Genomic DNA, 26,219 nt, shown 5'->3' with positions numbered 1-26,219 from the left:
CTACTGATTGTAAGGGCGTCTGATAAATGCTGTAAATGTAAATTTAGCCTAACAATAAATATGTCTGGTTGCATAGACTGTATTCCAGTGTAAAGGAATTTCAAGATCAGGAAGGAGAAAGATCTTTGTCAAGTGTAAAAGGTCATGGAGACTTGCTGACCTCAACCTCTGTGCTTTAGTTGGTGGTTGTGGCCTTTGATGATGGAGAGCCGGTAAAGACAAACACGACTCTGGTGGAAATTACAGTATTGCAGCCTTCCAGGATTCCTGTTTTCTCAGAGGAAGAATACAGGTCAGTGGCATCGGCTCAGCTATTTTTAGCTAGTGTAGCATTATAGGTAAGTTGTTTTGTCCCTCGCTTTATGGATAAACAAAAAGACAAAAGAGCTGTAAAGAAAAGTTTATTGTACACACAAATGCATTCAGGAGCCCGTTCGAGCAAACCTTTTATGGTGATGGCATGCATGTGCTGTTGTCTATTCTGCAGGTTTCCACCTGTCAGTGAAACTGCACCTGTTGGCTTTGCTGTTGGCATTATTTTGGCGACAGCCATCAACACCACTGTATTTTATTCCATAGTGGGAGGAAATGATGACGGTGAGTGCAAAGCATGTGGGATAAATTGGCATGATGCACTGACTTTCTGTTAAATTGCACCTAGTCCGGAGCAATTACGCAGAAGATCTACAAACAGAAAGTTTGTATTCAGATTCTATTTGTGAAGTTAAGATAAAGCCTGAAGCCTTTTCAGAGATCCCTGCTTGAAAATGACATAAGCAATATCTAAGCATGTAAATGTAAGTATATCTAAGGTCTATTAATATGATTTTTGATCAGTATAAAGTTAACTCTTCTGAGATTACTGCAGAGGTGTATGAATAAGCATATATATGAATATATGTGGCTAATGCCTAAAAAAATGTGGCAGCTGCAAATCTCAAGCCTACTACAACATTAGACCATAATCTGCAGCAGAAATATCGCTTTACAGCTTGTTACAGCTTGTTTGGACATTTTTATGTAATAATTGTATAATTGTATTATAATTATTTGGAATTATAGTCATATAATTTAACGTTTAGGAATCGCTCTAATCTTTACTTATCATTAGCTGAGTTTTCAGATTAGCAACATTCTTTTACTGAAATCTTATGGAAACAGTAGTAGTTCAGCAGTGACATTAAGTTTATTAGGTCTACCCCACACATGCTCAATGATGTTCATGTCTGGTGACTGGGCTGGCCAATCCTGGAGCATCTTGATCTTTTTCACCTTGAGGAACTTTGATGTGGAGAAGGAAGTATGTGATGGAGCACCATCCTGCTGTAGAATTTGGCCTCTTTCATGGTTGGGAATATAAAAGGTAGCCAAGATTTCTTGGTATTTCAGACTATTGCTGTTGCCTTCCACCCTACAGATCTCTCACACACCCCCATACTGGATGTAACCCCAGACCATTGTTTTCTGGGTGAAGCCTAGATCCATGTGGGCTCCAGTAGGTCTCCTGCAATATTGGCGGCGACTGTGGTTAGAACAGAAGATTCATCTGAAAAATCAACCTTCTGCCACTTTTCCAGCATCCATCCTTTTAGCAGGCTGTGGGCCTTGGCAGATGCTACACGTTTTTTAATTGTCTTTTGTTTAGTGGAGGTTTCTGAGAACTGATTCCACCATGGAGGTCATTTCCAGACAGAATCCGACAAACTGTTCTGTTTGACACAGGGACTTCAGGTGACCAGGTCTCGTGGAGCTCTGCTGTAGTGGAAAATGGGCTGGCCTTGGATTTTTGAGACAACAAACAGTCCTCTCAAGCAGGTGTCTTGTGGGGTCTGCCTGACCAGGGCTTGTCAAAAACGTCTCCAGTCTCTTCAAATCTTTTTTTTTATCCTCTGTACTTTACACTGAGACACATTGAAGATGTCTGCCACATCAGCAGTGGATCTGGTCTTCAGCCTCTTGATAATCAACACTTTAGTCTCAGGTTGAATCTTAGGCATGTCTGTGGACTGTAGATGCCTCTTATAGATTTCACAAGTCATCCACAGCTTCTTGTTGGACCTTGTGGTGGTGCACTCTAAGACTGTAACATCATCAGTGCATTTGCTGATGTAGCTGTTCACTGATGTCGTGTACTTCTCCAACTTGATTTTTGTCACCGTTGGTTGCAACCGTCCTAAACATTTGCCAGTCAGTGCACTCAAACTAGTCTTGAAGAGCAGTGATGTCTCCTGCTGGCCAGGTTCTCACCTGCTTCAGAACTGGTGTTCTGGGTTTGCTCCATTTTGTGTCGAAATGCCACCTCTGCGAGTGCTGCATTTTTGTCAAGACAAAATGAAGCCCGTGTAGTTGAATGTCAGCATCTGGAAAAACAAAAGACACAGCAGTCTCTAGATTCAAGCTGGGTAGTATATTAAGTTTGATGTAGTCCAGTTTATTGTCCAGAGAATTGGTCATGAGCAGTTCTTCATGAGCATATGAGCAGATATCTATGTACAGATGAATTCTTGTATGGCCAGAACGTGAAGACAATCAGAATAATCCAGGTACAGGTTGAGGAGGAGAAACAACAGTCAAACTGTCAGCAAGAGAGTCAAGAGGAAGACCATGTCCAGCAGTGGGTGAGCAACACAGAATAGGTTGAGCTCCAGAAACATGTGTTTGAGTCCATGAATTATGTTTGTATTGGTGCGGTGGAATGATATATAACAATGCATGATGTTTCTGTGGTCGACCACCCTTCCTTGGTCTGTGATATGGTGCTTCCATGGTGGCACCTCTAGCTGCACCATCCAGGGTGAGAAATATATACACACCTGCCTCTCCTGTTTGGCCCTGTCTAAGACTAAACAACTTTTCTGTTTTTAGTGTTGTGCCTTGATTTTTGTCTGTATTTTTTTGCATGTGTGCATGTATTTTACTTGTTTCAGGTAAGTTTGTATTGAGCAATAGGACTGGAGTGATATATACAGCCAAGCTGTTGGACTATGAGGAGGTCACCAGCTATGTGCTTCGAGTCCAAGCTGACCCACTGGCCATTATTTTAGCCAACCTACGAACTCCTTCCAAAAGTAAGACAGGACGGTGGTGGTTTGAGGATTGTTTGAGAATATTGCATGGATGTCAGATAGGAATTCTATTCTACTGTTTTCTATTTATAATAATCCCAGTTATTTCTACTGTCTGCTTATTTAGAAAAGTGTGGTTTAATGTTTGTGGAACATCATAATCCATACAAATTTCTATTGAGTAAAACAAATTGAGTCTTGTAAGGGGACATTGTCTTTCCCTAAACAGTCATTAACATGTATGTTCTTTCTCGTGCTCTTCAGCAAACACAGCAAAGGTGTTCATTAGTGTTCAGGATGAAAATGACCATCCTCCAGTTTTCACCAAAAAACTTTATATAGGAGGAGTGGCAGAAGACACTAAAACCTTCACCTCAGTCCTCAAAGTAGAGGTGAGACGGAGCATCTACCATCACTTAAACTCAACATGCCAGACTGTTGATGTATGCACGTATTTTTATACTACATGGTTGCATAAAGGCAGTTCTTTTAAGTGGGGTCGCAAGAAATGTTTCAAATATTTACAGTCTTAAACAAGAATTGATGGGTTTTTTTATTTCATGTTTGGATTTTTTACTTCAAAAAGAGTGTTTTCAGGTGCGTCCTCAGTCAAAAGAAGATTATTATCACAACTTAATTCTAAATTCTGAGCTACTGTCCATGTATTATATATTTTTTATTACATCCTCAGCTAGTCTACTCTGTTCTGACAAATCAGTAAGCTATATAGTATTTGTTATTTCTGTTTTTCTGTGCAAATGTGCTATTGTTTTTTAGTCAAGTAGTTTGTAGCAAAAATGTCATATCCTATTTCATATCCTTTGTATGCTCCAGGCCACTGACAAGGACACAGGCAACTACAGTAAGATGGCATACCGACTGATCATCCCACCGACAGCAGAAGGGCAGGACAGCTTTGTGGTGGAGCAGTACACAGGCATCATCAAATCTGCTATCATGTACCGCAATATGCGCCGATCTTACTTCAAATTCCAGGTTATTGCCACAGACAACTATGGACGTGGCCTAAGTGGCAGCGCAGAAGTGGTGGTGAGTGTGTGTGCAGTCTAAAAACTTATTTTAATCCAGATTTTTTTTTCTTGGCCGATTTCTCACCCATTTTTATGGTAGTCACTGATGACCTTTGACCCTGTCTATAAGAATGTAGTGACTGAGAGATTTACCTCAATAAAAATGAAAAGCACAAAAAATGGACAAAGAATATGTGTGAAAGTCTTTATTTATTGCTCTCTGAGCCGCATAATGCTGCTGAACTTGACGTAGAGATGGTCACAAGGATTTTTTTCCAAGTCAAGTTAAAGTCTCAAATCTTTGAGTTGCAATGTCAAGTTAATCCTAAAGTCTTTAGTCCCAAGTTCAAGTCAAGTGTCAAATTACTGAAATTAATTCTCTCATCAGATACAATGTCCCCTGTCATTTTAGTTGTGTCACCATGTGCTATGCTGGCTGTGCTTCACAATGACACTTTACTTTCACTTTGTTATTTCACTTCAATTTCAAATTTCAAGATATTGAGACATTTATTGTGTATAATGATATATCTTAAAAATATTGCATTATTTTTAGGCCCTATTGGCCTGCCCTACTCCATGTACTTCCCTTCTTACTCTGTTGTGCCTATCATCCTGGAGCAGGGTAAATCTAGACTCAGATCATAACGCTGCCTCCACAGGCTTGTACAGCATGGACCGTGCATGATGGGTGCATCACTTCATTCACTTATGTGTCCAATACCCTGGACACATAAGTGCTCCCCGGGCACCTGTCATGGTGCCCACTGCTCACTCAGGGTGATGGATTAAAGGCAGAGGACAAATTTCACTGTGTACACCGTGTGCTGTGCTGCTATGTATCACATGTGACAATTGTTGTTAGTGTTGTTGTTATTAATATTATTTGTCTGCATGATCCAGGTTTCAGTGGTGAATGCTCTGGATATGCAGGTTGTGGTCTCCAATGTGCCACCTTCTGTAGTTGAGGAGAACAAAGAACAGCTGATTGGGTAATGTTTAATCAATTTTAACTAAATGTTTGATTTCATTTTACTTATGTTTTCTAAAATATTATAAACTCTAATGGTCAACTTAACCAATGACGTAGCATTGCTTAGCCATTATAACTTTTGAAGAATAATTTTTTTTTTTCATATATATATATAATTTTAGAAATCATATTAAAGTGTCCTGCCTGAACTGCAGTCATCCAGTAATCATTTGACTTATCCACAGTAGAATGATTAGGAGCAGAAATGCTTCAAAATCTAAATTTAAATAACACCCTCAAACGCGAGCATAACTGGTTTAAATGAATGACAACAGCATGAGAAATTATTTTAAAAAACACACATAGGAATCTACAGCTTGCTGAAATCATTGTATACATGTTCTTTTGATATTTTAGGATTCTGGAACGCTATGTTCAAGACCAGATTCCTGGTGCCAAAGTAATTGTGGAGTCGATAGGTCCTCGGCGTCATGGCGATGGCTATGAGCTTGAAGACTACACCAAATCTGACCTGATGGTATATGCCATTGATCCACTGACCAACCGAGCTATCTCCAGACAAGAACTTTTCAAGTAAGACATTACACACACACAGCTGGAATGATTGAAAAACATCACCATAATCACCACTCTATAAAGAATTTGTGAGATAGAAAGGTTATCCAGAGCTATTATGTAGTCATCCATCTTATTTCTGGCTGCTTGAGACCAAAGTACAAGAGCTTCTGTCTTGTCAGGGTTCAACAGAAGAAAGTTGGTGAGCATCCACTGTCTAATGTCCTTCAGACAATTCTCTATTCTGTTCAGCTGCTGCCTCTCATCTGGCATTGCTGACAGATACAGCTGTGTGTACATATCATGTATAAGGAATATAGCAACGGACCTAGGACAGAACCTCGTGGAACACCAAACTCTACTTTACTATGTGAAGACAAATCACCATTGATGTCCACAAACGGATACTGATCAGTCAGATCTGAACCATACAAGGGCTGTTCCCTTAATCCCAACAACATTCTCAAACCGGTCAAGTCAAATTGCTTGATCAATAGTGTCAAATACTGCAACAAGCAGCGAGATGCAGCCCTGATCAGAGTCCAAGAGTAGGTCATTAACCACTTTAACCAGCGCTGTCTCAGTGCTATGATGAGGTCTAAATCCCGATTGATATACTTCATGGAGCTAGAAGACAGCTAGATTGTTGTAATATTTTGTTAAAGAAAGAGGTCAAGGTAACCTGTTGATGGAATGACAACAGTGTCCAGGAGAAGAGGTTGATCAAGAAGTGCAATGGTCAGTGAGATGAAGAAAGTAGGCCAAGTTGTATAAGAGGTATGACACTAAGGAGGCAGAAAAAGATGTATTTGAAATAATTTGAAATAATGCAGAAAAATTATGGGATGAATTGTGATAAGGATTGATAACCGAAGCATTGCTCATCGTAATCATGAGACCAGTGAAGGCTCACATCTGTAGTGTTCTGGAATATCTCCTCCCAGATCCTGACCAGAGCATCACTGAGATCTGAGTATGAGGCTGCTGTAAAAAAAAAAAAAAACACACCCAAAAAATCTCAAGCATTGCAGAGTTTTTTTCAACAAATCGGTGGAGGAGTCACATGCTCATGTGCATCCCCAGTGGCTGGGTTTATACTTACCATGCTAATTTTCTTTAGAACAAATACCATTCCTTTTTTAGCACATATAAAAATGAAGATTGTTTTAAAGAAGAGACTTCAAACTAGGGCTGCAACTAACGATTATTTTAATAATCGATGAATCTGTCGATTAGTTTTTTGATTCATTAAAAGCATTCATTTCCAACCCTTTATTCAAAAACAGAACCAAAATGTGCACAAACAGTGCACAAACATGTTGCTCCTTGAGCTGTTATAATAAAAATAAAATAAAAATGGACTAACACAAAAAACATACACATGTATGCTTTACATCTGCCAAATATAGACTTTTTTTTTTAAATAAAGTGCCACCTGAACTGCCAGAATGACAAATAATAAAAAAATAAGATTTTTTAAGATTTTTTTTTTTTATATTTGTACTGGAAACGAGACAAAAATTTTAGGTAAGAAAATCTTTTTTTTGCAGTGTAGCTATACATGACAACAGATTGAAAAATGAATGGTCCAAAAAAGGCTAGTGAATAAAAACATGTCTTTAGTCTTTTAATGCAAAGTAACTATAACACCCCTGCTTTACTACTGTTATTAACGCGCTAACGCTAACTTGTCATGCTTGTCATGCTGGATGACGGGTAAACATTTACATTTACAGCATTTATCAGACGCCCTTATCCCGAGCGAGTTACAATCAGTAGTTACAGGGACAGTCCCCCTGGAGCAACTTAGGGTTAAGTGTCTTGCTCAGGGACACAATAGGCGAGTCGTCCACACGGAGACGCAGAGAACAGTCCGAACGCTGTTTCATCCCCCCTCCACACCTGTAGGTGGCGCTGTAGGTCCCCGTCTAGTTCTCCTCCGCGGTGAGTTAAACACCAGCACCAGGGACATTACATTCCTCACTTCAAAACGGAACTAAAGTAGGATTCTTCCCCTGCTGCTGAACTCCCTTCTTCCTCCTCAAACACTCCAACAAACCCGCTCGGGTTTTTATTTTGCTCCGCGCTGTCTATGAGGCGCCAAACTCTGCTAGCATCTGTGCGTGAGAGAGACCGAGTGTTTTCACTCCGCTCCGCGCTCAAATAAAGTTCTTTTTTTTAATAATCAAACGTCTCCGCGTCGCGCGACATAACGAATCAAAATTCGTTGCCAACTCTTTTAGTAATCTATTTTTATCGATTCAATCGATTCGTTGTTGCAGCCCTACTTCAAACACATTCCCATTACCGAACTGTTCTCAAACACAATATTTGACACATTGGAGAATTACAAAATTGAGCTTCTAATAGAAGTCATTGATTTTGAAATGTACATTGATGATGACATCAATTATGTAGCACCAACTAAACAACAATAATTTATTTTTGTATATCCCAAAATTAACAGAAGTATGTCATCCATCTGACTTGGACCCTCTCTGGACAGAGGAACAACTCTCTAAACATTGGAAAGGATTAATTCAGAGAAGGACCCCCTTCCAGGGTAGCAAGAGCATGGAGATCATGCAATAGACATCTCTGCAGTGTTACAAGTAAAACTGGATTAACAAGAGTGTTGAGTATAAGTCAATTGTCCATGTCGAGTTATGAGTCCATTTTAGGCTTGGTGGGGCCAGCAGTCCATGTCCACACCTATACCTCTCTGGTGGTCTCATCATGGTGGTCTGGGTGCTTGATTCAGTGTTAACCAAGATGGCGCCGGTGAGGTTTATTAAGGGGTTTATTTTGTTTTTGTCTTTTAAACCTATTTCTAACAACCCTTCACCGGCAAGTCCACCACCATTGAGCACATTAAATACAGCATTAAATACACTCTTGTTAGTATACAATGCACTTACAATACAAAGATTTTAAGCTGGTGATCACAAATATATAGCAATCATTTTATAACCCTCTTCGTGTTCAGTAGAACTGACTCATGGTTAGCAGGTACACATGATAAATACTAACACATCAAGATGTTATGCATACATATTTCCTCCAAATTAATAAAAAAACATTTTTATTAAACTTAAAAATATATTTTAAATAAAAAACTTTGCCTTTGATCAAACCCATTTTTTTATAGTCAATGTGTTTCATGTAATGAAAATCCGGGTCCGGGTTGCGGGGACAGCATCCCAAGTAGGGACTCCCAGACAGCCCTCTCCCCAGCCACCTCCACCAGCTCCTCCAGCAGGACCCCAATGCGTTCCCACGTGAATGTTAAAGTCCCCCAGCAGGACAATGGAGTCCCCAGTGGGAGCACTATCTAGCACTCGTCCCAGGGACTGGTGGGTACTCTGAGCTGTTATCTGACCCGAAGGCACAGGGAAGCTACCTTCTCGTCCCCTGGGGTGAACCCCAACAAACAGACTGAGAGTCTTGGGGCTAACAAAAAGCCAACACCAGACCTCCACCTCTCACCCAGAGAAACTCCAGCAAAGGAGAGTGTCAAGCAAATGAATGGGATTCTATTCAGCCGGACTCATTTTCTGCTCACACTGAAAGATAACAGGCTGAGTCAACAGAAGGACTACTGAGGTCATGTTATTGACATCATCCAGGAATAATTGCAAGGTCCGGGGAAAATGTATGGTTATAGATGGATGTTCACAAAGTGCAGAGAAAATGGACTTAAAGCAAAAAAAGATGTTAGAATCATATTAGTTGGATTCTGAGGGGTTAGCTTTAGAAATATTAATTAATTGTCCCGAACTTGTGCCCACAGGCTGTTTTACAGAAATATGTTATATCCATAACCAGCAAGGTGCCACTTAGCAAAGTACCGTCCCCACACACTTCTCCCTGGGTGCCTTTCAATTCGGCCCACTGCTCACTAAGGGTGATGGTTAAATACAGAGGACACATTTCACTGTGTGCTGTGCTGCAGTGTTTCACAGAGACACAGGATATTTTTTTTGCATTTCATTAGTAGTGATCTAACTGCTAGCAAAAAACAAAATATCTCCCACTGAACAGACAACTGTACGTTGCGTGCATACACAACATTCATTGTCAGGTCTCGAAAACGTTCAGATTCAAAGAGGTCATGCAGCGCCCACAATCTTAAACCACTATAAAAAGCATCTTTTGATGCTTCAGACAAAGCTATTCCAGTATAGCTTATCTTAAGGTAACTGGCGCAGAGCAGAAACATCGTATGGTGGGTGTTTGGTAAAGCTAAGTAAGTTGCAGTGAGTGGCCTGTGGTAAAACATTCCAGGAAAGACTGAGGTGAAGGTGCAGCAGTCAAGACCAACATGAGACCTGTGCTTCTCATTTCTCTCTACTGAGTACATCTGTAATCAGTGGTTAAGTCATAGTGATATCTTACAAAATGACATAAGTGCTATGAAAAACTATACTGTGCAGAAATTGTAGGGAGGTGTGGAAAATGCTTTAAACTAAGTTTTTATGAAAGTGTTTATCTTCTTAATTTAACAAAATGCAGTGAATGCAATAAAATAAATTCTTACAAACAATGGAAGCAGTGATGAAGGAACACTGCTGGTAAGTTGTTTCAGACATGTGTATGTATACATGTAAATATATTACTTTTATTAATTGTCAGCAAATGATTTAGTTCAGGGATGTCAAAGTCAAATGGACAGGGGGCCAAATGAAAAAGGGCTTGGACTGATCGAATGTTCATTGAAAAAAAAAGTCTGAAAACATAAAAACATATTACTATATGATCAAATATACAAATAAATGATTTCTTATGGCTCTGTCAGTAAATTTTATTTTTCAACAGGGACAAAAGCTTTATGTAAAAATCCCCAAAACATGAACATTAAATGAATGAAGCGGCATTATTCAAGGCACCATCAGTATTACTTCTCAGGGAAATAGCAAAAATGGCCTAAATTTACTTCAAAGAAATAAATAATATCAGCAATTTTCTATAATTCACTCAACTGAAATATTTTTAAAACAAATTGGATTGAAATACAATAATAAAGTGCAAAAATCTATTAACATGAAACATTTTTTTCTTCAAGGAAAAGTCACATGTGGTGTGAAAACAAATATTTCACTTTTAAACTTTAACTGAGTAAAAACTCTAAATACGTCATTGCACAGTAATGTTCACTTTTTTGAAGCTGTGGCTGATTCTTGGTGGTGTCTCATCTTTTGAACAAGTTCATCAATGTTCGGGGCCAGGCTCTGGCGTGTTTTGTCTCATGATGCCGTCTCAGATTAAACTCTTTCATCACCGCCACACTTTCTCCACACCAAAGACACGCAGGTTTTCCAGCTACCTCCGTGAACATGTACTCCGACTCCCACCTTGTTTTAAAAGTCCGGTTCTCAGTGTCCACCTTCCGTTTTGCCATTTTTTAAGGGTAGGCTATCTGAAAGTTGACTTTTGAAGTGATGCTGATGCCCTCTGATGAATAATGAAAAGAAGTGGCCTCCCGCTCGGAGCGCCACCGTTGAATTGTGGGAAATGTAGTGTGTTGGTGCGTGTAAAGTACCTGGATGCTGCTGGCGTGCAGTGACCTACATTTATATAATCCCGGGGGCCAGAAAAACCCCTCTCGCAGGCCGTATGTGGCCCGCGGGCCTTGACTTTGACATATGTGATTTAGTTTATAGAATTTGTATGTATTTGTTAGGTCTGAGTGAATTATTGCTCTATATATGTTCATGTCTGAATTGTCACAGGCAATACATTCTTTTTTTTACATTTTCATTTACAGCATTTACCAGAGGCCTTATCCAGAGCAATCTTACATAAGCCACTTTAACCAGCGCTGTCTCAGTGCAATAATGAGGTCTAAATCTTACAATCAGTAGTTACAGGGACAGCCCCCCCCGGAGACACTCAGGGTTAAGTGTCTTGCTCAGGGACACAAAGTGGGATTTGAACCTGGGTCTTCTGGTTCATATGCGAGTGTGTTTCCCATTAGGCTACTACCACCTTTACTACCACCTTAATTCAGTTTTACAAAAAAAGAATTGTTTTGGTGCATCAGGTTCCTGGATGGAAAACTGCTGGACATCAATAAGGAGTTTCAGCCATACCTGGGGCAGGGTGGCCGCATCTTGGAGATCAGGTCCCCGGACGTTGTGGCTAGTGTGAAGAAGGCTGCGCAGGCTGTGGGTTACACAGAGGGGGCACTGCTTGCCCTTGCCATCATCATTGTTCTTTGCTGCATTCCTGCCATCCTCATTGTCATGGTCACCTACAAACAGTGAGTGTAAATCTGTGGTGATGTAGAAAGGGTGTAAGAACAGTTATTAGAACTGAGTATAGCTTCATGAATGTTCATGAGAATTATTCTCTATTTATTTTTCCCCATTATGTCATTGTTCCTGGAAATCTTTACATCAGATTCAAAGAGTAAGTCTGTCTATTCAGTCATTAAGTCTTAGATGGCTATTATTATTATTATTTTTTCGATTATGGTTTTAAACCAGATTCAGCTTTACATGAAATTAATTTGAGCTATCTGTAGGAGACAGGCAGAGTGTGCCAAGACTGCCCGTATTCAAATGGCCCTTCCACCTGGCAAATCAGCTCCAGCTCCTGTTGCCCTGACAACAACAACAACTGACACTGGCATGTAAGTTTTTTAAATTATTCCTGCATTTCAAAAACATTATTGCCAAAAACTGGTTAATCCAGTACAATCACAGCCTACAAGTTTTAATATTACTGGAATCACAGCAGACCAGCAGGGTCCTATTGTATGAAACAAATAGTTGATACCATTGAAAGTGAAAGGTTTTTTATATGTGATAATTTATTATCTGTTTTTCCTGATTGTCTCTCCCTATTTTTTAGGCGAGGATTTGGCAGAGAGGTTTGTGAATATTTTATGTGTGTGTGTGTAAGTTTTCTTGTTGTGGTTCATCTGTGAGTTTACCCATTTCTGCGACTGATGTCCAAAACATCCACTAGTTTACTGTATAATACATAGGGGAATAAGCCAAGATAAGTCCTCTGTACGCACTAATGGCCCTTATATATATTTCACTTCTCCATTAATTCATTCATCCTTCTGTCCTCCACTGACATAGGTGGTATTTTACACCTTGTCTGCACAAGGCTGTGCACCTTATGTGCAAAGCATTTCATTATTTTCATATGCCTACCAGGGAGCTAGTTACGTTTAACAAATCCAGTCCACCCTGCCAAAAAGAGAGCATGTCATATATTACAGTTGCTCAACTGATGGCAGGAATGCTCCATTCATGTCCAAAGCTTTAGTGCCTGTGGTGCGTGAGAACCTAACAGTTACTTGGGACCTGGTGCATGCAGGTTTTTCCCCAAAACATTCTCAGTTTGATCTGGCTTATGTCCTCAAACCCTGCTGTTTTTGTCATGTTGCATGGCACATTATACTGGGCTGCCTGGATTTGCGTTACAGTATATGCCTAATGAACATGTTTTATATGTAGTTATTCACACTCCATACTCTCTTGGTTGGTCTCACCAACTTGGTTACTCCCTTATAATTCATCCGTTTATACACATTTGTTTTATTTCAAGAATGTTTCTTGTAATCTAGTTAAAATATTTTATAACTTTATTTAACAGTACCTACATATAAAAACAGTTTGTTCTTTGTGTAGCTGTAATGCATTGATGAATACATAAATTGATCACTTTATCAGTCTGTCTCTATATGTCTTTCAGGGTATGGGCCAAAGTTATTATGGACGGGACTATGATGAATATGGGTGAGTGAGTGTATTTTTAGAATCAGATTGAGATGTAAGACAATCCTTTTCATGGCTTGGATTTTATCCTGCAGGTTTTTACAGAGAGAAGTGTGTATTTACACTAGTGTGCTTTATGAAGTAGAGCTTTATTGTCATTTCAGATATATATGAGTTAGACAGTACATAATGAAACGAAATAATAGAACCTGGTGCTACATGTAACATTTAAACAACTAAACAAAGTTACATACTGACATAAAGTGCATGTGTGCAACACAGACAAACTGGGCTCCATAAAGTGCAAACAGGGGACACAGGCAGTGTAAGAATAAAATAGTAAGAATGGTGCATTTATAGATAATATTACAGATAGATAATATTACAATATAACAGGGGTAGTGTGAGTGTGTGTGTGTGTGTGTCAGTCCAGAGGGGAGGGTCCATGAGTGTTCATGTGTCTGTGGGATAAAGTTGTTGCATAGACTGGCAGCGAGGGCCCAAAGAGACACGTTGGAAAGACAGTGGTGCTCACTAAAATGTTGAAGATGTTGGTGAGAACGTCTGCCAGCTGGTCTGCACATTCTCTGAGCATCTTCCAGGGATGTTGTCTGGTCCAGCAGCGTTTCGTGAGTTAACTATGTGAAACATTTCTCATATCTGTTGTGGTTAGACGCAGCAGCTAATCACTGGAAGGAGAGTTGGATTTCCTCTCAGTCATGTTGTTCTGTTTGTTGAATCGTACGTAGAAGTCGCCGTCATTGTCTTCCTCCGCTTATCCGGGTCCAGGGGCAGAATCCCAGACAGCCCTCTCCCCAGCCACCTCCACCCGGCCCTCCGGCAGGACCCTAAGGCGTTCCCAGACGAAATTGGAGATATAATTTCTCTAGCATGTCCTGGGTCAACCCAGGGGTCTCCTTGTCAGCAGGACATGCCCAAAACACCTACCCAGGGAGGAGTCCAGTAGGCATCTTGACCAGATGCCCAAACCACCTCAACTGGCTCCTCTCGATGTGGAGGAGCAGCGGTTCTACTCTCCCTCCCGAATGTCCGAGCTCCTCACCCTATCTCTAAGGCTGCGCCCGGCCACCCTACGGAGGAAACTCATTCCGGCCGCTTGTATCCACGATCTCGTTCTTTCGGTCATTACCCAAAGCTCATGACCACTGGTGAAGTTTGGGACGTATATCGGGTGGTAGTAGGGTGGTAGTAGCCTAGTGGGTAACACACTCGCCTATGAACCAGAAGACCTGGGTTCGAATCCCACTTACTACCATTGTGTCCCTGAGCAGGACACTTGCTCAGGGACACAATTGCTCCAGGGGGGGACTGTCCCAGTAACTACTGAAGTTGCTCTGGATAAGGGCATCTGGTAAATGCTGTAAATGTAAAATGTAAAAGATCGACGGGTAAATTGAAGGCCTTGCTTTCTGGCTCAGCTCCCTCTTCACCACGACTGATCAGTTCAGCGTGCGCATCACTGCAGATGCTGCCCCAATCCGCCTGTCAATCCCTTCTTCCCTCACTCATAAACAAGACCCCGAGATACTTAAACTCCTCCACTTGAGGCAGGACCTCTCTCCCGACCCGGAGTTGGCAAGCCACCCTTTTCTTGTCTCAGATTTGGAAGTACTGATCCTCATCCCAGCTGCTTCACACTTGGCTGCGAACCTACCCAGCAAGAGCTGAAGGTCAGAGCCTGATGAAGCTAGGAGGACCACATCATCTGCAAAAAGCAGAGACGAGATTCTCCTGCCACCAAACTCAACACCCTCCAGACCACGGCTGCGCCTAGAAATTCTGTCCATGTAGATTATGAACAGAACTGGTGACAAAGGGCAGCCCTGGCGGGAACGTAGGGTGCCCCCAGGGACACGGTCATAAGCCTTCTCCAAATCCACAAAACACACTGGATTGGTTGGGCAAACTCCCATGCCCCCTCCATCACCCTAGCAAGGGTAAAGAGCTGGTCCACAGTTCCACAGTTCTGCCCCTGAGATTGGACAGTCCATACCCAGGTATCCCAGCTCTGGTTCCTCATCGGAATGCGCGTCAGTTGGATTGAGGAGCTCCTCAAACTATTCCTTCCACCACCCGACTATAGCCCCAGTCAACATCAGCAGCTCCCCATTCCCACTGTAAACAGTGTGAGCGAGTTGCTGCCTGCCTGGTTTGCCAGAACCTCTTTGGAGCCGATCGATAGCCTTTCTCCATGACCTCACCGAACTCCTCCCATGTCCGAGATTTTGCCTCATCGACTGCCACTGCTGCACCCCGCTTGGTTGTCCGGTACCTGTCTGCTGCTTCTGGAGACCCACAGACCAGCCATGCCCTGTAGGCCTCCTTCTTCAGCCTGACTGCTCCCCTAACCTCTGGTGTCCACCAGCGGGTACAGGGGTTACCGCCACGGCTGGCACCGGCCACCTTGCATCCACAGCTAGGGCCAGCGCAGTCATTCAGCGCATCTGGTAGGGAGGGGTCACTGTCACAGGCAGAGGTTTTAGTCCTGTAGTTTGTGCCAGACTGTGTGCCCTGCCACATGCGGCGTGTGTCACCGCTGTCCTGGAAGTGGCTGTGGATTCTGCGCACACTTTACTGCTCTAACGGCTCTCGAAAGTTTGGCCCTCGCTGATCTTAGGGCCACCTTGTGCTCTTCCTGAAGGTGGAGTTGTGAGCTTTGAGCAGCTCCTTGTCTGATGGTGTGGTGATGGACTGTAGTGCAAGTCATCAGTGCATTTGCTGATGTAGCTGTTGGTTGCAGCCTCTGAGACCTTCACCAGTCAGTGCTCTCAATGCAGTCTTGAAGAGCACAAATGGCTCCTGCTGGCCAGGTTCTCACCTGCTTCAGAACCGTTTTTTTCCGTCTGATGGCCGGTCTTTATGTTGGAATTAGCATAACAGTGACATGGTCTGATTGGCCGAGATGGGGGGCGGGGCTACGTTCGGTACGCGCAGGCAACAATAATGTAGATCGCTAACAGCTCCGTACAGCACGCAGAGCGCCTCCTTCGCATTAGCGCTGGGTGGAATGTACATGTCACGGTCACAAACTCCACCAGCGATGAACAGTAGAGTTCTGGCACCATTCCGTGTTGACGTAAACAGACAAGCCGCCGTCGCAGGTCGTACCGCACAGCGCTGTATTGTGAATATTCCCGCTGTAGTCCAGGAGGCCTGCTCTCCACAGCAGTCCGAGCGCGCACTCGTACACCGTCCTGTATATCAGCAGGATGATGAAGCTGGAAGAGTTTTTCCCACTGTAGACATGGACATCGCTGAATAACTACAGAATAAAAAACCACCACTGTGGAAGCGAAGAGGCCGCGGCGAGCTACTGTCGCATCATCATCTTACCGGAAAAATCACGTGTGCCTTTTATTTTACATTTCAACATCTTGTTTGTATATGATATTAGGAAGATTTTAACTCGGTTTTCTCCCGCTGAAAGGTGGAAAAATGACAATGCACATGTTAAAGGGGCTCAGTACTGAAATAAAATACATGGCAGGAAAAACCATCTAGTAATCATTGACCCACATCACGATACAGATACAGCACGTCCCTCAGAGTTAGGACCAGGACAAGAACTGGACAGTCAGCTTCCTTCAGCTTGTCTTGTGATGATAGTCCCTGTGTGTAGATTGTTCATAATGTTGTGCATAATGCATGTGAGTGAAAGAACAGGGCAAACATTCATAAAACTGTTTTATATATGAATGAAATACATCTGTTCTCTTGGTATCTTCCTCGTTCAGGTATGACATGCCTCAATATGGAAGTCGCAGGAGGTTGATTCCTCCTGATATGTATGAAGAGGACGATGGTTATTACTACGATGGAGAGGTATTGAGTCACTAACATGTTTTTGTTACACAAATGTGACTAAACTTGTGGTTCATTCTTCATTATGTATTAGATTTGCATGTGCAAGAATGGACCAATAGTACATCAGAAGTTTACAGAAGGAAAAAACTTGCATGGATCCTGTAGGAACAATATCCAGCATTCACAGGAATTTGTACGCAGAATCCAGCTCACCGGCCATGTCCAATTAATCGCTTGACTACATTACATTTACAGCATTTACTGTAATTGCTTGACTACACCGATCCTCTAGCAAAGATTTAAACTAAAATATCTATAATTACCAGCTTTCATCCACACTATTAGACCAGCGACTTATCATGGTAAATTGTAATAAATTGCTCGACAAAGGTTCAAAGGACAAGAACAAACTGAAAGAAACAGAAAGCAACTAGTCGGCATGTGAACGTCTCCACATTAATGCTGCAGTAACTGCTGGTTGAATCTCGATCCGCCGAGGTGCCACTGAGGTGTCACTGAGCAAAGCACCGTCCCCACACGCTGCTCCCCGGGCGCCTGTCATGGCTGCCCACTGCTCACTCAGGGTGATGGTTAAATACAGAGGACACATTTTGTTGTGTCACCGTGTGCTGTGCTGCAGTGTATCAATGACAATGACAATCACTTCACTTTCACTTTACATGTTTCATTCGCACTCACATTCACACATAATTCTGATATTCAGTATAACATATGGTTGTTTAACTGAACATCAGGCTCAAGTTGATTTGAGCAGGATGGTGTAACCCTGATGCCTACTCTGACAGACGAGATGCAACCAATCACTTATCAGCAGCATGCAAGGAAAGCAATATCATTGAACCATTGGACATGTGTGATGTATTTGAAATACATATATCTGAAAATGTGCCCATCCCTGTGTGTGTGTGCGTGTGTGTGTGTGTGTGTGTGTGTGAATTATGCTGTTCATACTTTTATGAACAGCAGCAGCAAGGTGTATATTACCTGTCACTACAGAGTACGTTTACTGTGAAAAGCACTTGTACCTATTGCTTTAGGGACTTGATTGATTGTTGTGAGAGATGAAAAGGAACTTATGTCATTTCAACAGGTTCAAGGAAGAGGCAGGGGGCGTGGCCCATCCAGGAGGGTGGAATTCCAAGACCTACCACCAGAGGTACCTGCAGAAGGAGAGATGGAGCCTGCAAAAGAGCCTGCAGAACCAGAGGCTGAGACATCTAAGGCAGCCATGAGGCTGAAGTCTGTTATGAAGCTCAGCAAACTTTTGGCAGCTGGGAAGAAAGTTGATCAGGCCACTGTGGTTTCACCCTGGAAAAAAGCCAAGGCCTTCCCCATGATGTTTGGAAAGAAAAAAGACAAAGACTATGCCAAGTTAACGTCTGCACGACGCATTGGCAGCCAGGAAAGCTTGGGGGAGGGGCCCAGCGCCGTAAGTGGTGAAGCGCCCACCTCTGCTCGGGCACGTTTGGGCAAAGTGCTGAAACATATAAACCTGACCAAGAAGCTTCAGGCAAGGCGCAAGTCTCAGAGCAGCATCAGCAGGAGCTCTGCTACTGATGAAGATGAGAAGAAGACCAAAGTGTCCATCAGTATAAGTGAGGTTGAACCTAGTGAAAGTGCTTCAGAGGGAGAAGTAAGGAAGAAGAAGATTAAGAAAAAGAGGAAAGCATCAGATGATGAAGATGAGGATGATGAAGATGATGAGGAGAAAGAAGAGGATGTGGAGCAGAGCAGTTTAGCAACATCATCAGAAGATAAAGATTACCTCAAAGTGGACCTGGATCGAGATGATGCTAATGAGAGCACAGTAGATTCAGAATCAGAGCCAGAGGAACAGCCCGAAGATTCAGATGAAGACTCCAAATCAGAGAAAGAATCTGGGACAGAAAAGGAATCTGCAGATAAAGAATCTGAGGAGGAATCAGAAACTGAGAAGGAATCAGAAAGTGATAAAGAATCAGAAACTGAGAAGGAATCAGAAAGTGATAAAGAAGAGCAATCAGAAAAGGAGTCTGAGTCTGAGAAAGAATCTGGAACTCTTGACAAGTCTAGCACAGAAAAAGACTCTGGTACTGAGAAGGACTTTGATGAAGAATCAGAAGAGGAAGGTGCATCAGATTCAGGATCAGCTTCTGAGAAGTCAACAGCCTTATCTCAGCAGAGCTCCAGTCTGCAATCCACGGAAAAATCAAGTGTTGGGTCGGGATCTAGCAGGAGTCAGAGTGGAAGTGGAAGTGCCCATGACAGTGGCAGTGAGGGTGGTAGTGGCTCAGGCAGTCCCAGTGTTTCCGGTTCCTCCTCAGCCAAGTCATCAAAGAGTGCGGTCTCTAGCAAAGGAGCTTCGGGCAGTGAGGCTGACAGCCAAACAGCTACAGGAGGTAGTGAGGTGTCTGGAGTTTCAGAAGAGGAGGACATCAGCAGCAATTTGTCTGATGGCAAGTCTGTGACTAGCAAGAGGAGCTCCACCAGTTTCCTCTCTGCTGCTGGAAGCCTGAGCTCAAACAAATCTGTCTTCAGCCACAGTTCACAGGACACCACTGACCAACAGGATGAGCAGGAAGACGATGAAGAAGATGAAGAAGATGAAGAAGAGACGGGATCTGGGGAGGGCAAAGAGCCGTCAGATGACATTACACTTTATAGTACAGTGACTGAGATGTCAGAGGAGTCACTTGGTGGGTTGTCTCCAATCAGTGAAGAGGATGAGGATGCCATCTCATCTGAGCAGAATGACAGCTCAGAGTCTGCAGGGGACTCTACAGCATTTTGAAGGCAAAGACAAGGTTTGTCCATGAACAGGTGGAAGCTCCTTTTCAAGCAACTTTGGGGATTTCTTAAGTAAACACATAGGAATGAACTGAAATGATCTCCCTAACTTGCTCCTTTATGTAATAAATGAATATAGTGTATTATAAATTCAAAGTTTTCATACCCCTTACATTTTTTCACATTTTGTCACCTTACAACCACAAAGTGAAATGTGTTCTAATGAGATTTTATGTGACAGACCGACACAAAGTATCACATAATTGTGAAGTGGAATGAAAATTATACATGGTTTTCAAACTTTTAAGCAAATAAATATCTGAAAAGTGTGCTGAATTTGTATGTTCAATCCATCAGCCAAAATGAAAAAGCAAGGAGAGCACTGGTCAGAGTAGCTGCCAAGAGGACCATGGTCATTCTAGAGGAGCTACAGAAATAGAGAATCTGTCCACGGGACAACAATAAGTTATACTGTAACTATATATACAGTATATATACTGTATACTGTACAACATAAACTCCACAAATCAGAAAGCCATTGTTGAAAGAAACACACAAGAAGTCCAGTTTGCAGTTTGCCACAAGTCAGGTAGGGGACTTCAAACATGTGGAAGACATATGGTGCTCTAGTCAGATGAGACCCAAGTCAAACGTTTTAGACTAAATGCAAAGTGCTATGTGTGGTGCAACCATGACACTGCTCATCACCCTGAACCCACCATCCCTGCTCTGAAACATGGTGGTGCCATCATCGTGCTATGGGGATGTTTCTTCAGCATGGACAGGGAAGCTAGTTAGAGTTGATAGGAAGATGTATGGAGCTAAATACAGAGGAAGTTCATCTTCCAGCAACACAATGACCATAAATATTCAGCAAGAGCTTGAGCTATTTTGCAATGAAGAACAGGCTAAACCTTCACCCTCTAGATGTACATACTGAATACAAATGTACAGCACAGATTTAAGGGGTATGAATCATTGTTCAAGGTACTGTAAGTTTATCACCAATTATCACCCAAAGCATGTGATAGCCAAAAACTCAACACTATATTTATACATGTTTTTGTCACATCCATGTTGGCATGTCGAGGAAGAAAGGGCGCAATCGTGCGACGTCACGAAACCGGGGATTTATGGTGAAGTACAGGACGGGATCCAATGACACTGGTGAACATGGAACATAACTTCAAAGACCTGACGCGAACAGAAATAAACAGGGCAGCTTTATACATTCGAGACAGGAGAAAACGATTAGGGAACATTACACAGGTCAACAGTGGAACTCCGGTCCGGATCCCGGACTAGAGGAACCCCTTTCGGACCGGATCATGACAGTTTTTGGGGTGGAAATGTATTTTTTAGTAATTATATATAACAATTACCATAAATTCCGGACTATAGAGTGCACCTATAGAATCAGAAAACTTTATTAATCCAGAAGGGAATTGCTTATGCTACGATGGCACAGAGGGAAAGACATACAATGTACAGTACATACAATGAGACAGACATACATTTCTAAAATGTATAAAAATAGTATAAATAAAAATAAAAAAAAATAAGGATAAAAAATAAGTATGTAGTACTTTTAATCAATAAGTGAGTTATTGCACAGTAAAAAAACAGCAACATAAGAACAGCAGAGAGAGAGAGGTAGAGAGATAGAGAGAGAGAGAGAGAGAGAGAGGGCCATTTATTGTGTGAGTGAGTGGCAGAGGGGAGAGGAAGTCTGTGGGAAGGAAGGATTTCCTGTGGCGTTCCTTGTTAGTCCTCTGCCCCTCCACCGTGCACAGGGTGATCTGAGGCTGCACTAATAGGCCGCACCTACTCGTTTTTAAAAGAACTGAAATTGTACAACTAAGCCGCACTTGTCTATGAGCCGCAGGTGTCCCTGTTCTTTGGGTCCTTTCCATAATAAGGGTCTGAGCGCAAAGCGCAAAATGGGTGATATGAAGAATTAAGCATGAGTGAGTTTGCCGAAACAGTTTCATTGGTCCATCGTGACCTGCTGGGTAATTTCATTGTCTGATATGACAAGGTTAAACGTGTTGGCGACAGCAAACAAATAAATTAGCCGCATCATTGTCAAAGACGCAGTTCTCAAAGCGTGTGAAAAAAGTAGCGACTTATACGCCAAATTTACGCCGTTTAAAACTTGCCCTTAACCAGAAAATACCTTAGTGCAATTCATGAATTCTAATGTTTATGAAATCTATAATTGTTATAATACTACTTTCATGATAATCATGTTTTGAAATATATTTTATATGAAAATGTTGGCTGTCACCAATTGAAAATGTTTTAGTCACCAATTGTTATTTTAATATAAGGTAAAAACAAAGTTTTTAATAAAGTATTTAAGTAATATCCTGAGCACCCCTGTCTCATTTACTGCTTAAGCCCTGGTAAACCTTCTTTTTTCTAGAAATTCTCTTCAATTTCATGTGGGTTTCCTCTGGGTTTTCTGAGTGTGATAGACCAAAATACAAGCCCCAAAAAACATAACAGATTCAGAGTCATGTTTATTAGTCAAAGTATGTAGGCAAAAACTCATAGGTAGATTTTTATTGAATGGATGGAGCCAGGGCAAACCGGGCCGTGGACAAGGAGGCATGGTGTGGGGAGTGGCTGTGGTGTGCCATGGTGAAGCTTCATCTGGCAGGTAATGATTGTTCAGTTGCTCAGTAAGAAATGGAATGATGAAATGGAATGCCACAGGCGCTGTTGCTGTTAAACCCATGTCTTGCAGGCCCAAAACACACAGGCATTCATGCAGATGGCGAAATCATGAAATGTTCTGGAATGGCCATCAAGGTCCTCAGACTTTTTTGGGATGATTTGAAGCAGGCTGTCCATGCTCAGCAGCCATTAAATTGAAGCTAGACATCGACCTTTGGCTGCTGATTGGGAACTGCAGGATGTTGCTAGTGTTAAATCCTGGTCTTCAACCTCCCTGGTAGGTCTGATTTGTCCTCGAGGTTTCTTGCTGCGGCTTTTTGCCTTGCCATCGTAACCACCCTGCATCTGACCCTCGCCCACGTGAACAATAAAGGACACATATGCACGAATGCTGTTCATAGACTTCAGTTCAGCAGTCAACAACATCATTCCCCAGCACCTGGTCGCGAAGCTGAGCCTGCTGAACACCTCCCTCTGCAACTGGATCTTGGACTTCCTGATTGAAAGACCTGAGTCTGTCCAGACCATTAACAGTATCTCCAGCACCACCACCACTGAGTTCCTCAGGGCTTTGTGCTCAGTCCAATGCTGGTCACCCTGCTGACCCGCTACTGTGCAGCGATGCACAGCTCCAACCACATCATCAAGTTTGCTGATGACACGACCGTGGTGGGACTCATCAGCAAGAACAATGAGTCAGCGTACAGAGAGGAGCTGCAACAACTTTTCGGACCGGTGTGAGCTCAACAATCTATTTCTGAACATGGACAAAAAGAAAGAGATGATTGTTGACTTCAGAAGACAACGGAGGGACCACTCTCCACTGAATATAAACTAATCTTGTATGGAGAGCGACAAGAACACAAAGTTCCTCTACGTTCACCTAGAGGAGAACCTCTCTTGGACTCAACACCAGCTCAACAGCCAAGAAAACCCAGCAGCATCTTTACTTCCTGCGGAGGCTGATGAAAGCTCATCTCCGACCACCCATCCTCACCACCTTCTATAGAGGGACTATTGAGAGCATTCTGACCAGCTGCATCACTGTCTGAATTGGCTCGCTACTGTTAACACCCACGGCGTCTGCAAAAAGCCTTGGAGTTTGGATTGATGACAAACTGAGTCTGAACCATCACGTTGCTGCGATCTCCAGATCCTGCAGGTTCACTCTCTATAACATTCGTAAGATTCGGCCTTTTCTCTCAACAGGCTACGCAGCTCCTCGTCCAGGCAATGGTCATCTCTAAACTCGACTATTGTAACTCTCTCCTGACTGGAGCCTCTTTAGTCACCATAAAACCACTCCAGATGGTCCAAAATGTGGCAGCCCATCTCATCTTCAAGACTGAAAATTCTCTCTTCATGGGGTCAATCAACTCTGTTCTCCATTGTTGTCCCTGGCTGGTGGAACCAACTATTAAAAAAATATTTCAGACAAATCTAACACTTACACATGCTCATGCATACACATTGCACAAACAATACAAATATATATATATATATATATATATATATATATATATATATATATATATGTGTGTGTGTGTGTGTGTGTGTGTGTGTGTGTGTGTGTGTATATATATATATATATATAAAAATTTTTCTTCTTCCTCTAGCACTGAACAATCTCCGAGCATGCTCTTTGCTGACAAGTTAGGCCTTATCAGTGCTCTTAGTTTTATAAATCGAACAAGAATTTCTGGTGTCTTCCTCTTGTAAGTCGCTTTGGATAAAAGCGTCTGCAAAATAAAGTAAAGTAAAGTAACTGCACCGTATAGAACCGCAACATTAAAAAGCAAATATTGAGGACAGCTGAGAAGATCATCTGAGTTTTTCTTCCCTGCATAACGGACATTTACAACATACGCTGCATCAGGAAAGCCACCAGCATTGTGAAGGACTCTACACACCCCTCACATGTTTTTTTTGTTAAATGTTATTCTTGCACTGCCTCTGTCCCCTGTTATGCTAACCAGTGTCCCCTGTCCCCATTTGCATTTTATATAGCCCAATTTGCCTGTCACACGTGCAGTTTCTGTCAGTATGTAACTTAATTTTTATTGTTCGAATGTTACATGTTGCACCAGGTTCCGGAGTCTAACTTCATTTGTCATTCTAATGTCATTTCAGTGTGTAACTGAAATGACAATAAAGCTTCAACTTCATCTTCAACTAAAAATGCATCTATATTTGTACAGTCAATGGGAAACTAGTCCATTGTTCTTCTCACAGTTTCCGTCACGTAGAGAAGTGTTTCTGTTGGTCCCACAAGCACCACTGTCAGCCTGTTTGCTGCATAGAGTTGAGACACACAGTAAATCTTATTCACTTTCCACCCCAGCAGCTCATAAAGAGAACGTTAATGAGATGCATAATTTTTTAAAACTATGCAAGACCTTTTTTTGTTCATATTTGCAACAGTGAGAAGTGTTATTGTCGGCTTTGAATATATTTGATATAGACCATCCAATTAAGGTAAATGTTATGTTCTCAGTTATAATCTGATGAGGATTGCCACCTTGTCATGGTCAGGGGATTTGTGTGCCTCAGTGACCCTTAGATAAGCCTTCAGGTGGGACACCCAAGATGGACAGGTCTTAGGATAGAGGCCTGACAAAGTACAGTTATCCACATCAGCACTCCACATCACCCATTTCCTGCCTCATTGCCACAATGTGCCTCCTTCACATTTCTGTGGCCCTCTGGCAAATGTGAAAAGAATGACAGAGATGGTACAGACTGTGCCAGTATGATGCACCTGACACCTCTTGACTGTAATAATCCAGAATAAGGACTGTGATTTTGCTGGGAACATGCTGTCGGCTGAGCTCGAAAGCTTGTGGAGCAAGTATGGCTCTCCAGGGATCTCTCCCTTCTGAACAGAGGTGTTCGATGCTTCACAGCGAAATTATTCTAAACTGTTCTTGGAGCGCACTTCCCTGGTCTTCCTTATTACACCTCGCACTGCACCTCGTATACTCCGAGCCTCCAGTACTGCTCGCCTGGTCCCTCCATCTCTGAAGGTAAAAGGAAGACGCTCATCTAGACTCTTCTCCGTCTTGGCCCCTCGGTGGTGGAATGAACTTCCCATCTAGGTCAGAACAGCTCAGTCACTGAGCACCTTAACACGGCAGCTCAAGACCTTCCTCTTTAAAGAATATTTAGATTAAATTGTAATTTTCTTGTTGTTGAACTTTGTGTACAGAATCTACAACAGAGTGAATAAAAAGATTGTATTCATATTTGGGGGTCCTAGTGAACTGGAATTGATCTCTTCATCGATGGTAACTTGAAAGCACGTTGTAAGTCGCTCTGGATAAGGGCGTCTGCCAAATGCCGTAAATGTAAATGTCATCCACACACTCTCTGCACTCACTGACAGTGGGTATCTGAAGTATTCATGAGCCAATGTGGTAACATCCTTTACAGAACGATGTTGGTTTTTAATGCAGTGCCACATGAGGGATCGAAGGTCACGGGCATCTAATGTTGGTTTTCATGGTAAGAAAATGGACCCATAATCATATGGTTGAATCTCAAACCACCAAGGTGC

The 26,219-nt window shown here is 42.2% G+C and overlaps 1 protein-coding gene across 3 annotated transcripts in view; it reads left to right on the top strand.

The window, feature by feature from the left end:
- The window catches only part of LOC114780063 (protocadherin-15-like), a 62,297-nt gene extending 40,143 nt beyond the window's left edge, over window positions 1-22,154 (top strand). For all 3 annotated transcript variants that reach the window (XM_028967585.1, XM_028967584.1, XM_028967583.1), the window contains 14 exons: window positions 180-292; window positions 488-597; window positions 2,928-3,068; window positions 3,330-3,457; window positions 3,900-4,115; window positions 5,000-5,088; window positions 5,487-5,663; window positions 11,686-11,904; window positions 12,045-12,053; window positions 12,169-12,276; window positions 12,498-12,516; window positions 13,353-13,396; window positions 17,131-17,218; window positions 18,312-22,154. In XM_028967585.1, the coding sequence (XP_028823418.1) occupies window positions 180-292; window positions 488-597; window positions 2,928-3,068; window positions 3,330-3,457; window positions 3,900-4,115; window positions 5,000-5,088; window positions 5,487-5,663; window positions 11,686-11,904; window positions 12,045-12,053; window positions 12,169-12,276; window positions 12,498-12,516; window positions 13,353-13,396; window positions 17,131-17,218; window positions 18,312-19,991 (3,141 nt within the window). In that variant the 3' untranslated portion in view covers window positions 19,992-22,154. The remainder of the gene's footprint in view (window positions 1-179; window positions 293-487; window positions 598-2,927; window positions 3,069-3,329; window positions 3,458-3,899; window positions 4,116-4,999; window positions 5,089-5,486; window positions 5,664-11,685; window positions 11,905-12,044; window positions 12,054-12,168; window positions 12,277-12,497; window positions 12,517-13,352; window positions 13,397-17,130; window positions 17,219-18,311) is intronic.
- Window positions 22,155-26,219: the final 4,065 nt, after the last annotated feature.

The sequence above is a fragment of the Denticeps clupeoides genome, unplaced genomic scaffold (assembly GCF_900700375.1).
Source record: "Denticeps clupeoides unplaced genomic scaffold, fDenClu1.1, whole genome shotgun sequence".
NCBI classification, from domain to species: Eukaryota; Metazoa; Chordata; class Actinopteri; order Clupeiformes; family Denticipitidae; genus Denticeps; species Denticeps clupeoides.
Note: the sequence above shows the minus strand (reverse complement) of the source record. Positions and strands in the feature narration are given on the sequence as shown.